Source organism: Anneissia japonica, unplaced genomic scaffold (assembly GCF_011630105.1).
Source record: "Anneissia japonica isolate Jap-2015-1 unplaced genomic scaffold, ASM1163010v1 scaffold34487_len40036_cov180, whole genome shotgun sequence".
Taxonomy (NCBI): domain Eukaryota; kingdom Metazoa; phylum Echinodermata; class Crinoidea; order Comatulida; family Comatulidae; genus Anneissia; species Anneissia japonica.
Window position 1 is genome coordinate 19,388 of NW_022749602.1, and position 12,764 is coordinate 32,151.

The window sequence follows — 12,764 nt, forward strand, 5'->3', positions numbered from 1 at the left end:
TCTCTATTTCTGAGTGTACCGTTTTAAGAAAAGGACTGTGTTCAAACTACTAAAATCCTTTCCGAGCCACTGGGGCTTATAGGGCAGTTTCTGTAGTGCGAAGCGGATTAGAGTTGTACAAGGGAGTGTTTAAGTAACTCCCTTTTTGTACTCACCCTGGACGGGACACTAGTCCATCGCAGGTTATTCCCCAGCAGTTTGCTGGTACCCATTGATCAGCTGGGTGGACTGAAGCAATGTAGCTATTGCCTTGCCCAAGGACACAAGCGAATCTGCACAGCGGATACTCGAAACCCTGACCTTACGATTGAAAGCCCAAATAAATATTTGCGTATAGAGAGAAAACAATGGGCATACGGATCTGATTTTTTTGATTTTTTTTTAAGCGAACAGATAATCTAAAGACTTTGACAACTGTGGTAAAATCACTCTTCTTGATTAGTCATGCTACTGCATAATGGAATCGTTAAATAGGGTTTTGAGCAAAATCCTGTTCGGAAAAAATTACAGAGATACCGGTAGCTTGGGCCAGGGATAACGCTTGATCCACAAGCGTACTGTCTGCTGTAAAACAATTGAAATCGTAACGAGTCTGTAATCTTGTCAAACTACAGGATATGTAGACCTAATTTTCTTGAAATAACGCAGTATTCAAAAGTTGCAGGTATGACAACACCCATATCACTGATAAAAAATGTCACTAATCTTACCATAGAGAAAATAGAACTGTTCTATTTTGTCTATGATCTTACATCCTTATATCTTTTGCAGCAACTTATTGTACGCGTTCAAGATCCTTAGAGACGCATTGTCCCCGGAAAATGACCAAAAAAAAAGAAAAAAATCATAAAAAGTATTTTTAAAATTAACCTTCTCATTTTGCAGTCACTCATTATTAACTTAAGCATTGAAATTATTGAATTTAAATAATGTGGACATTCCTGGATAATTATAATACAAATAACACACTTCCAGTACCTGCAAGTGCTTCTATCATTTTTTGCAGTAAACCATAGTCCATAGAAAAATACATTGACTATGTGTAAACTTATGGGTAAACATTATTTAAATAGGCCTACACTAATTTCTATGTTCAATTTGTTAATTTTTATGTTATTTCAAAATGAGATAGGATGATCAAAATTTGTACTGATACCACAAAGCATATGCAATGGTCATCACATTGGATCGGCAATTATTTTGTTGTTTTTTTTTGTTTTTTTTTTGGTCCGACAACTTTCAGTGTTGTGACATCAGGTGATGGGGGTCCATCTGTTTGAGGGTGGGGAGGGAATGTTTTCCCCTGATCCTCATTCCATTTTAATAAAATGCTATGTTAGACTTCTCTAAGGTCTCTAAGCATTATTACCCCCGGTCAATGGAACACATATACTTCTGGGGAGAATTCCATAAATTTGCAACCAGCTACCAGGTACTCATTTGTATTCCTGGGTGGAGAGAAACAAGCGTAGTGAAGTGCAAAGCGAAGGATTGAACCTCCGACTTCTAGGTTGAGAAGTGGAACCACAACCGCTGCGACAAACCGCACCATTCTGCTTTATATTAGTTTAATAATGTTTATGATATATTGCGGTTACATGGTTATTGAATTTTTCTATAAATATTCATTTTGATTCTCAGCAACCTGTCCAGTGACTCTTTACTCACGTCGTGGGCCTTCATACCTTTTACCGTGTTGTTTTGTTTTTTTTAGGCCACTGACCCACTGAATATCTCCAGGATATGGCATTTGTCACAAATACGCATTGCTTATATATTTCTTTATTCTTTTAGACATTTTGATACGCTAATTGCCTGTGGTTTAATATAATCATCGTTCAATAGGCACAATCTTAATAACTAGGATTTAGTAATCTAGGTTTAATATAAAATAATTTTTCCCCCGATGTAAATACGTCATCAAATTACTCAGATCCTTGATGTAATTTAAGTTTATTCGTTTATTTATTTTTTTTTGTTTGCTAGGATTATATAGTATAATTAGTCTTATTTTGCTCTGTGATTGGAGGATAAGGCAAATATGGTAGAATAAAAATCTTTATATAAACGCGATGAGATAAAAAATTCTTTATTCATTGCCGACTATCACCAAGCTTGAAACATGAAGTTTATCGTGGGATTTTTCATCACCATTATGGTGTTAATTTATTCGAGAACTAACCAGGCCTGCATCGTCTTACCGTCGCAACCTTTCCCTGGACCACCGCCTGATCCTGACAGTACACCAACTGCATCACATGAAACAACATCACTAGAAGGAACACAGCCACCAACAAGAAGAGGAACACGAAGACCAACACCAATAACAACACGACTACCTCCTCAAGAAACACCTCCTCCTCCTACTTGTTCGGACATTCCTCCAGCCGATTCTAAAGATGATTCGGCTCCCCTTTTCGGAACCATTGTGTTCGACGAGATCTGTAATTACATCGTTGTACTTCACGTAAGTTTCAATTAGCCAGAAATATAATTATTTTATTTGATTATTGTTGTCATGGAGATATTAAAATATGTATACATAGGTGTTGTTAGCGTTAAATAGATTTTGGTCAGAAAGTACAAGATGTTTAAATTTATTTCTGTTAAAACATTTATTGTATCGTATCACTTTTGTATTTAGGCAACTTTTTTTCGAAAAAAAACCAACTTATCTACTTTCTTGAACAGGATGGTGTGGACCCTGAAGAAATGAAGTTATAATTAGCAATTTGACGTCATCAAATGGCACCGCATCATCATCAATGAGGGCGTTGAACTCATCTTATGGCATCAAAGCAGTTATTTCCGAATTTGACTACGAACAGCTAACCATGGTAGGACCGATTTTTTGACCTAAACTAGCATTCTGTCACACGACATCATTATTTTTTGTTTCGATAATACGAAACATCAAAACAGGTTAAAAATGATTTCCATAAAATCGCTACACTGTTGATTGCGTTTTCACTGCAATCGTTACGCTACTTAACTACGCAACCGGGAAGGACCCCCGATTTGGTCAACGAATCAGCTTCACGGAATGCATTGTGTAACGATTTTTTTTTTACAGAAACCAGGCTTTATATTATTATGGCATATTGACATGCCTAGATATGGTCATGATGACATCACATCATGACCATGTAGGCACATCATGACTAAATATGGGCATACAACAGGTTTTTTTTGTCAAAGAAAATTTTATAGTGTGGAGAGCTCATAAATTTTCATTATTCGAGAAGTGCGCTTAGCGGAAAATAAATCACGTTTTGTGTAGCGCTTATTCAAAAGAAAGATAGGCCTAGATGACAAACTGTATTTGTATCTTCAGTAGATAATTATTACATTTTCAGCACCATTTACATCTGAAGAAATCTCATTATCTTTGTTTCTTTTCTGTGCTTGCTTAAGGTTCGGAAACTGGAAGGTGTGAGGTACGTGGAAAAAGACGGACAAGTAAACCTGACAGCGAACACGCTTGTATGGGGCCTAGATCGTATAGATCAGAGAAGACGTCCTTACGATTATATGTATTCTCCGAATGGTAGGCCTAGGTTTAAATTGAAGGCATCTTTACATTCTAATTAAGTTCAATTATCAAAATTCTATTAGTTGAAACGGGGTATAAGAATGTGTGTGAGCGAATATAATGGTCCTACTGCTGTAACTATTCGCTTACATCAGGGGTGGCGCCAGGTTTTACCCGACGGGGAGCCGAGGTCCCAGACGGGGGGGGGGGGCAGTGCCCCGATGAGGGGTCAGATTTCCCCGACGAAAGCAAAGTGGGCGTGGTCGAGCTTCGGTTAAAAGGTTCCGGAAAGTGGTCCTGGTGGTCCGAAAATTTTGACAATTTAGGAGTTTCAAAAGAGTCTACTAATATGTAAAAAATACATATAATTTTTTTTTCTCCCCGACGAATTGTGCTTTTTCTCCCCGACCGGGGGGGGGGGCAGCTCTCCCCGACGGGGGGGGGGCTCGCCCCCACCCCCGCTGGCGCCACCCCTGGCTTATATTATTTACATATTATTAATCGATTTTGTTATCTCAAAAGGGAACGGGGCCGGTTCCACTGTGTACGTGCTTGATACGGGAGTAAAGACAGATCACGTGAATTTTGGAGGTAGAGCAGAGAACTGGCACGAAGTTGTAAAGGTGCCCGGTGTAAGTTGAAAGTGTTTGGTTCTTTTGTTATTTGGGGTCATCATCGCTGTTGCCAGTCGGTTGACGGTATATTTTGCTTTGTCTTTGCATCATTCTCTGTATCTTTTGCGCTGCTTTCCCATGTTTCTTTTGTTTTCATTACACTTATTGTCCCAAGCTCTTACTGATCTTCTGCCAATATGACCTGTCCACTATAGTAGCGGATTCAAATGTGGCCCAGCCGGACCGGGCCCCTCTAAATTTTTAAAAATTATAAAATAATGGGGAAAAGAAGAAAATTTTATTCAACTTTAAGTCTGTGAGTGCCGTTTCGGGCCATCTAGAAGTGCCATAATTTTCTTACCTCAACCTCAACCATGGTGGGGCTGAGGTAGTATTGATACTCTATCTATGAAAGTCCTCTATTTCGAATTCCTGGATCCGCTACGGCAATACCAGTTAATCATGAGTTTAATTTCCTAGAATCCTGAATTCTGATGCGTTTACTTTTCGTTCTCTCTCCATGTAATACAGAAGGGTTAATAATAATGAGCTCTCTATTCTAACTTTAATTCGGAAGAATGATAATATATTTCATAATCGTAATATAAACGGGACTATAAATATAAACGGGATTTTTATAGGCTTTTCGATTTGTTATTTGCCAACTCAGTACAACTCGTGTATAACCTGTTTTGCTTTCATATAATTATGTTAATATGATTATTATTTTTTTTTTCTTGAAGGAGCCCGAAGATTGCAATGGGCACGGTACACACGTTGCCGGTACGGTTGGTGCTATGACGTATGGTGTTGCCACGGGAGTTAAAATACGCAGTGTTCGAGTATTCGGATGCGGTATCACAACTACCATTGCAGCCGTAGTGGAAGGTTTGTAATATATCTTGAATTTTTAGGCTCACATTATCTGTTTATGCATGTGTAACACCTCACGTGATTCTTCTTTTGTGAACAGTACAGTTTCAGAACACCCTCTGACAGATTGAAATGCGCTATAGGCCTAAACGGACGTAAAGCCCTGTCCAAAATATCAAATTTTATTGGACGAAAACAAGCCTAAATATGGTCATGATGACATCACATAATGACCATAAATAGATAAAAAGCAAACAAGAAAATAAGACAAATTCAGTTCCTCACGATTTTGAAAAATGAATAATTGTTTTCTGTTTAGGAATTAATTTTGTGCGGGATCGTGGAGATAAAACTCGTGCCGTGGTTTCGATGTCTCTCGGTGCACCCAAAAGTGTCGTCATTGACGAAGCCACAACCAATCTGATAAATGCTGGGTTCATTGTAGTCGTCTCCGCAGGAAACGAAGATATAGATGTTTGCGAACGATCGCCAGCAAGAGTACCTAAGGTTGGTAAATTTCGGTTGACCAATGCCCAATCAGTGGTTATGAATAAACACATTATTATTTATATACCAGATAGTGCTTTTCATATTGCTGTATAGTAAAGTAACAAAGTGCCGCTTTCGATACCGTATTATTCCCCTCTGATATACACGTAGCTATATAATTCGATGATTCATACCGTATATACTTTTATTTTTTGTTGAACATTTATTAAAGAGATGATGATTAGCTTTTCTGAGAATACCGTATGTACCATTGTTGCACCGATATTATTATTATTATTATTATTATTATTATTATTATTATTATTATTATTATTATTATTATTATTATTATTATTATTATTATTATTATTATTATTATTATTATTATTATTATTTATTATTCTTGTTATTATCTTGTAAATTAAATTGTAAATCTAAGTTTTGAATAAGTAATTTGTAAATAAAGAAGTAAAAATCTATAAATTATTTTGATTTTCTTTTCAAATTGAATTCTAATGTTTAAATGTGCAGTTGACTAATGCCATTGATAAGGACGCGCTCGGAACTGAAAATAATAACGGCTTCTGTAAATTCTAATTTTGAATACGGTATTAACTATTACTATTATTATTATAATAGGCCTAGGCCTATATATTATTATTATCATTTATTATCATTATTATTATAATTATTAATTATTATTACAGGCTATTACAGTGGGAGCAACAGACATATTGGATAACAGATGGTCATTTTCTAACTTTGGAGACGGCCTAAATATTTTTGCTCCGGGTGTAGAAGTTGAATCACTTAGTTACACTTCATCTACTGGCACAAGGTATTTAAGCGGTACATCAATGGCAGCGCCACATGTCTCAGGTAAGAACTACCAGAACATAGCCTTATTATAATGTTCTCATTAGTGCACAGGACGGTAGTTGGCGCTGCGGAGAACATTTAATATAAAATGCCCTTTTTACCAATCCCTACGAAAGCCTATGCGTGCCACTTAAGTATATAAAATCATCAAAATGTAATCCGAAATAACGGATTAGTAATCCGTTATTTCGAATTAGTAACTCGTTATTTCGGATTACTAATCCGAAATTTCGAATTAGTAATTCGTTATTTCGAATTAAGTAATTCGTTATTTCGAATTAGTAATTCCTTTTTTCGGATTACTAATCCGAAATAACGAATTACTAATTCGAAATTTCGGATTAGTAATTCGTTATTTCGGATTACTAATCCGAAATTTCGAATTAGTAATTCGTTATTTCAAATTAGTAATCCGTTATTTCGGATTACTAATCCGAAATTTCGAATTAAGTAATTCGTTATTTCGAATTAGTAATTCGTTTTTTCGGATTAATAATCCGAAATAACGAATTACTAATTCGAAATTTCGGATTAGTAATTCGTTATTTCGGATTACTAATCCGAAATTTCGAATTAGTAATTCGTTATTTCGAGTTAGTAATTCGTTATTTCGGATTACTAATTCGTTATTTCGAGTTAGTAATTCGTTATTTCGAATTACTAACTCGAAATAACGAATTACTAATTCGAAATTTCGGATTAGTAATCCGAAATAACGAATTACTAACTCGAAATAACGAATTAATCAGAAGCGAGGACGTAGGCCTAGGCCTAGAGAGAGAGAGTTGGGACGCGATAACGTCTTGCCCCAGTTTTCACACGTTTCACTCGGTTTCAGTAATTTTGAAAGGAACACATGAATCATGCTGTCATAATAGCGTTGTTACAAATAAAAAGAACTAACATAATTGTCCATTTAATATTGGCATGTACTTAATAATCTATTCATTACCGTATTTACTACAGTGAGAAAAGAAAGAAAAAGCAGTATTTACACAGGATCTCAATAAATAGCTATTAGTATGGTGATTATGTCTTGCTGAGCTATACTGGAAAAAAAGTATAGTTTATCATAAATTATAGTGTACTGTATAATGTCTGTTTTTGCATTATTAATAAAAAATATTTTCATTAAAATCGAGACAGCTGAAAATAATTATAGGCCTATGTTTTTCTTTAATTTTTTTTATGTTTCGAGTTAGTAATTCGTTATTTCGAATTAAGTAATTCGTTATTTCGAATTAGTAATTCGTTATTTCGATTAGTAATCCGAAATAACGAATTACTAATTCGAAATTTCGGATTAGTAATCCGAAATAACGAATTACTAATTCGAAATAACGAATCACTTAATTCGAAATTTCGGATTAGTAATCCGAAATAACGGATTACGAATTCGAAATAACGAATTACTAATTCGAAATTTCGGATTAGTAATCCGAAATAACGAGTTACTAATTCGAAATAACGGATTACTAATCCGTTATTTCGGATTACTAATCCGAAATTTCGGATTACATTTTGATGATTTTATATACTTAAGTGGCACGAATAGGCTTTCGTAAATCCCCGTTTAGAAAAAAAAGTTTTCTATAAAATGTACGTCTATAATTTAGAGAAATTCATTAATTAGATTGGACTTCAGTGTGGCAGCTTCACTGCAATATAGGAATGTTGGTATACTCTCTTTCGTCAATGCATTTGGAAAATTAAACATCCTTATTTCGGCATTCTATGATGACCTGTGACGTACTGTCCAGATTATCAAATTTTATTTGATAAAAATATGTGATGATGCCTAAAATGGTCATGATGACATCACATCATGACCATATATGGATATGAATATGCCCTCTTGTATTTTCTCCTGCTCATTACTATGTCACACTCGTGATTAGGTTAAATGTCACTTGTCATGCGCAGTTGATGCTAAGAGGAGAACTTACTCAAAATTAGTTTTTATGTGAATCCGGACAATGACTTTAACTGATAATAATTATAATTTCTTTTTTATTTCCAATACAGGAGTGGCTGCTATATTACTTTCACAGGGTACTCCGGCAAACAAAGTCGCTCAGAAGATCTATGACACCTCCACTAAAAATGTTGTTGGTGATCCTAAAGGATCCAATAATCGCCTACTATACGTCGATTAATCACGTTACCGTATTAAACCAATCAGAAAATTAATATTTATAATAATAAAAAAAAAGCGACCATGGACAGCATGTGAACCAAAACGCGATTAAGTGTATATTGGGTCATGTAAAAATGTGTTGATTTTCCTTTTTTTTTCAAACAGAGGTTTTCAGACTTAAAAACAAAATGTTCATCTATCAGACAAAAACTGCATCGTACTTCAACAAGTCAATAAATGATGCAACAAAATCTTTCTAAGCTCTTCTAAAAACTTCACTACCCTAGCTTTCTAAGCTCTCCAAATAGAGGATATAGTTGAAATAAGTGTGAATCAGATATTTGTGCGTTTTTCTGAGAGAGAGGACACACTTTTTATATGACCTTATAATACCTGTATAAATATTTTGGAAATGTATTAAAAATTACTTATAAATAGTAATTATAATAGTGTATGTGCAAAAAACGCAAGTATTGAAAAATTAAAAAGAGTAAGTTATCCTCACAAGAAAGAAAACTATGACTTAATTTTAATATAAGTGCAAGTAGAATTTGGTATTGTACTATTATAGTGTATTGATGAATAAAAGTGACGACGTAGGCCTACCACAAAAGGGAAAAATAATGTATTTGAATTGCTAATTTGAATCTCTAGATGCACCTTAGGGGTATGGCGTCTTTTTCAGAAGGGAATGATAATTGAAAGAAACCATCACCGAAAATTTTTTTTTTTCGCATTCACGTGAAGTGCTCCAAAATGGTATTGAATTGTGGCGTCGGGTGGCCGAGTGGTAAGGCCAAAGAGGCACAGAGGAGCCACTCCTCGTCCAGGGGTTCGTGGTTAAGCCAAGTCTCCTTGGATAAAGATTTGAAACCGGTGGTCGAATGTGCACATCTGGCTCGTGTGAACTTTAAAGAACCCATTGCATCCCTCGGAAGAGTAGGGGGCTACATTTCATTCAGCTCCTGTCGTGTGGAACAATGTGATAATTAAGCTACTGAGCACCTCCCAGTGCCGCAATACTACTCTATGTATACTGGTACGGTACCATATTCATGGGTGAACCTAGACGACAAATCTTCCCCAGACTTGTTTCTCTCATTAGACCAACGTACTCTACCGTTCATGGTCACAGGGCACATGCACTGTAAAATGCTTCTGGTTTTTAGTTGCATCAACCCATTAAATAATCTCCAGGGTGACTGAGATTTGTAACTAATTGTTATGGTGTTTAATATTCGTTTAGACAAAAGCTTAACTTGGATTTGGTACTATGGTTTTCTTTTAGTTTCAATTTATTAAGTTCATTACTTGGATTACATGCATGTATGCACTGCCAAAGCTATCGTACACTTTTATTGTTGGTGGATAAGAAAATTGTTGGTTCCAAAATATTTAAATTCGTTGTAATAAAATTTGTAATCATTGCTGACTGTTACGAAGACTGAATCATGAAGAAATTTATACTGGGAGTTTTTATCACCGTTATGGTGATACTTTATACGACACCTTGCCAGGCCTGCAGAAGGCCAGAGCCTGATCCTGTAACCGAACCAACAAAACCAACACGAGGACCATCAGAAAGAACACTATGGCCAAAGCCACCAAGAACAATAATATGGCCACAGCCACCAGAAGAAACAAAATCACCACCGCCACCAGATGGTACAGGACCACCACCGCTACCATAATTTTGGGCGGTAGATGAATGGCAGCATCTTATACCTCAGCTAAGAACTACGGTACCAAACAATATAGCATTTATTTACTATCAATTTCTCCCTGAAGTCAGTGCTGATGGGCATTACCGTAGGCCTACCTACGCAGCAAAATAAAATTAAATATGTTAAGAAAGCTCATTTAACCAGATCTCCCGGAGGAATTCCTTTCTACCCCTGCAGCAATGTGAATCGAATTATGCCAGAGGTTGATGAGAATATGCTAGATCAAATGATGAAATAATATGCTAGATCATTATGCCAAATTTTGATTGAAGAGATACAAGTACCAGTGGCGTACCCCTTCCTCCCAAAATACTCGCAGCTCCCCACCCCCATCCCCACCAAGTCACTCCAAAAAGTAATTAAAATCCCCTCATATCACATTATATTGCGAGCAGCGCCCCTCATCTAATTAGCTATCTCCCTCTTCACCTTCGCACCCCACCCCATCATCCCCCATTTCAAGACTCTTATATTATAGGGCACTGACGGGTACAAAGCAAATTTAGGCCTAGGTGAGGATAGGGGAGGGGAATGCTAACTTTTAATATGAAATCGTTCAATATAGCGTACAAACCCCTTTTTATTTTTAAAACAACTTGATCAGAAGTCTACAAAAAAAGAGGAATTGTTATAACCCCTAGAATTTCAGTGATGGAACGAAAGTTCAAGGCTCTAGCAGGCCGGAAAAGGCACTCTCAAACAAAAATTTAATGTCATTTTAATTTTTCCCGACATTGCTTTTAATTTTCAAAAATTTAGGTGGAGATAATTTGATTGTCTAATAAAACGCAAAGGCACCAAGGCCATGGTAAGGGTTCAGGGGTGAAGCCTGCTCCATTTTCAGGATTTTAGAAATTCTAATATTCGATTTAATAGAGACACGGTGTATCAACAAATGCAATACAAAAGAGAAAGTTTTAATATTTAGCATACAAAGCTAATAGTGAATTGACAGAACAAAAAGAACTCGGAGAATCGTGCCACCGAAGTCTATTTCGCTCTACTATATTTTGTTCCATTCACTATATTTTGTAATACGTCAATAGCATTTGTAGTTAATTTTAAAACGTTGTCCCCATACCTTTAATACGGTAAAACATCTTTGTATTTGTATAGCATTTGTTGATACAGAATGTCTATGAAATCGGATATTAGAATATTAAGTTTCAAAATCAAGTATACTGTACACAGTGGCGTATCTAGGGGTGCGCAAGGGGGGGGGGGCTCCAAAAATTTCTCGCTGCCCCCACCCCAAAACAAATCACGGTCAAGTACTTAAAAAAATCACCTTATTTTGCGAATTAGCGCCCCTCTACTGACCATCAATCCCCCAGTTCACCTTCGTGCCCCCCCCCCAGCACCCCGTTTTAAGAATTCTAGATACGACACTGAGTATACACAGCTACCGAATTTACAGAACAAAAAGAAGTTCGTAAAAAATCGTACCACCAAATTCCTTTTCGCTGTGTTTTGTTTTATTCTTTTTTTTTTTTTTGTAATGCGTCAATAGTATTTGTACCTAATTTTAAAACGTTGTCTCCATTCATTAATTAATAAATCGTTGTATTTGTATAGCATTTGTTGATACACAATCAGGCGCGGATCCAGACCTTCGCTCAGTTTACCCAGGTGATCAGGTCAGGGTGAGAAATAAAACAAAAAAATGCTGACCATTTTTCAAGCAATTATACTTGCTTTCCTTGACACTTATTTTGAACAATAAATCCACACTAACCTATATCTTACACTTTTACACTAAATGTACTTTAAACCCTACCAGAGAGTTACATTCCCATTACATTATGGTCTTCCATTTCTATAGCGCATGATACAGTGCATGACAAACGTTACGTAACCACTACTAATTCGGAGTCACTCAGCTCAGTCGTACATGTGTCTATGTTGGCATTGACACAATGTGTTTTTAACATTGTTCTGAAGTAATAACCTATCAGAGATTCACATGAACAACAAAACGAATGAAATATATTTGGCTTAACTATTGTTTTCAGCAACAATGGTGTATCCAGGACTTAAGGAAGGGGGAATGCTGATGAAATGGGAGTCCATACCACGTCAGCGAACATCGTGGTTGGCGGGGACACGAAAATGTCATACCTCTGGATGCCCAGAAATGGAACTTAAATTATTTTCTAATTCTTTTTATTTTTGATGAATTGAGTAAAAAAAGACGAATTAATTAACCCGAAAATGGCACTTCCATACTTACAATTCTAAAAACTACAATCAGGTGAGAAAATTTTGAGAATCTACCTGAGCCCCACCATGGTTTTGGGAACACTCTTTGGCAGTCAACTCGCCCCTAGAAAACCCGCCCATGGAAACTTGCCCCATAAAAAAATGCACACTTCCTAGACCATGCAGTCTTCAAAATAAAAATTGTAACCTTTGGTAATTAACACATTTTCCACATACATAGAAATTTTTGAAACTTTATTAAAAAAAAACCTAAACCATAATTCACCACTATAGACACTTTTTGACAAAAATGAAAA

At 36.1% G+C, this 12,764-nt stretch overlaps 2 protein-coding genes across 2 annotated transcripts in view; one reads left to right on the forward strand and one right to left on the reverse strand.

Annotated features, from left to right (window-relative positions):
- The window catches only part of LOC117121120 (kinesin-like protein klp-3), a 15,784-nt gene extending 15,580 nt beyond the window's left edge, over positions 1–204 (reverse strand). Inside the window, exon 1 of the mRNA XM_033266221.1 lies at positions 156–204. The gene's annotated coding sequence lies outside the window, so the exon portion shown is untranslated. The remainder of the gene's footprint in view (positions 1–155) is intronic.
- Positions 205–2,113: 1,909 nt separating this feature from the next.
- LOC117121121 (extracellular serine proteinase-like) lies at positions 2,114–9,966 on the forward strand. Its single transcript, XM_033266222.1, has 8 exons — positions 2,114–2,467; positions 2,692–2,837; positions 3,415–3,547; positions 4,055–4,164; positions 4,890–5,034; positions 5,339–5,526; positions 6,216–6,387; positions 8,413–9,966. The coding sequence occupies exons 2-8, from the start codon at positions 2,766–2,768 to the stop codon at positions 8,541–8,543; spliced, it is 951 nt and encodes a 316-aa protein (XP_033122113.1). The 5' UTR covers positions 2,114–2,467; positions 2,692–2,765; the 3' UTR covers positions 8,544–9,966.
- Positions 9,967–12,764: the final 2,798 nt, after the last annotated feature.

Bases quoted from the DNA above. Each gene is read 5' to 3' on its own strand.
- LOC117121121 (XM_033266222.1), top strand. From the start codon at position 2,766: ATGAGGGCGTTGAACTCATCTTATGGCATCAAAGCAGTTATTTCCGAA. The intron at 2,838-3,414 runs GTAGGACCGATT...TGCTTGCTTAAG, and splicing joins ACTACGAACAGCTAACCATG to GTTCGGAAACTGGAAGGTGT. The intron at 4,165-4,889 runs GTAAGTTGAAAG...TTTTTCTTGAAG, and splicing joins AAGTTGTAAAGGTGCCCGGT to GAGCCCGAAGATTGCAATGG.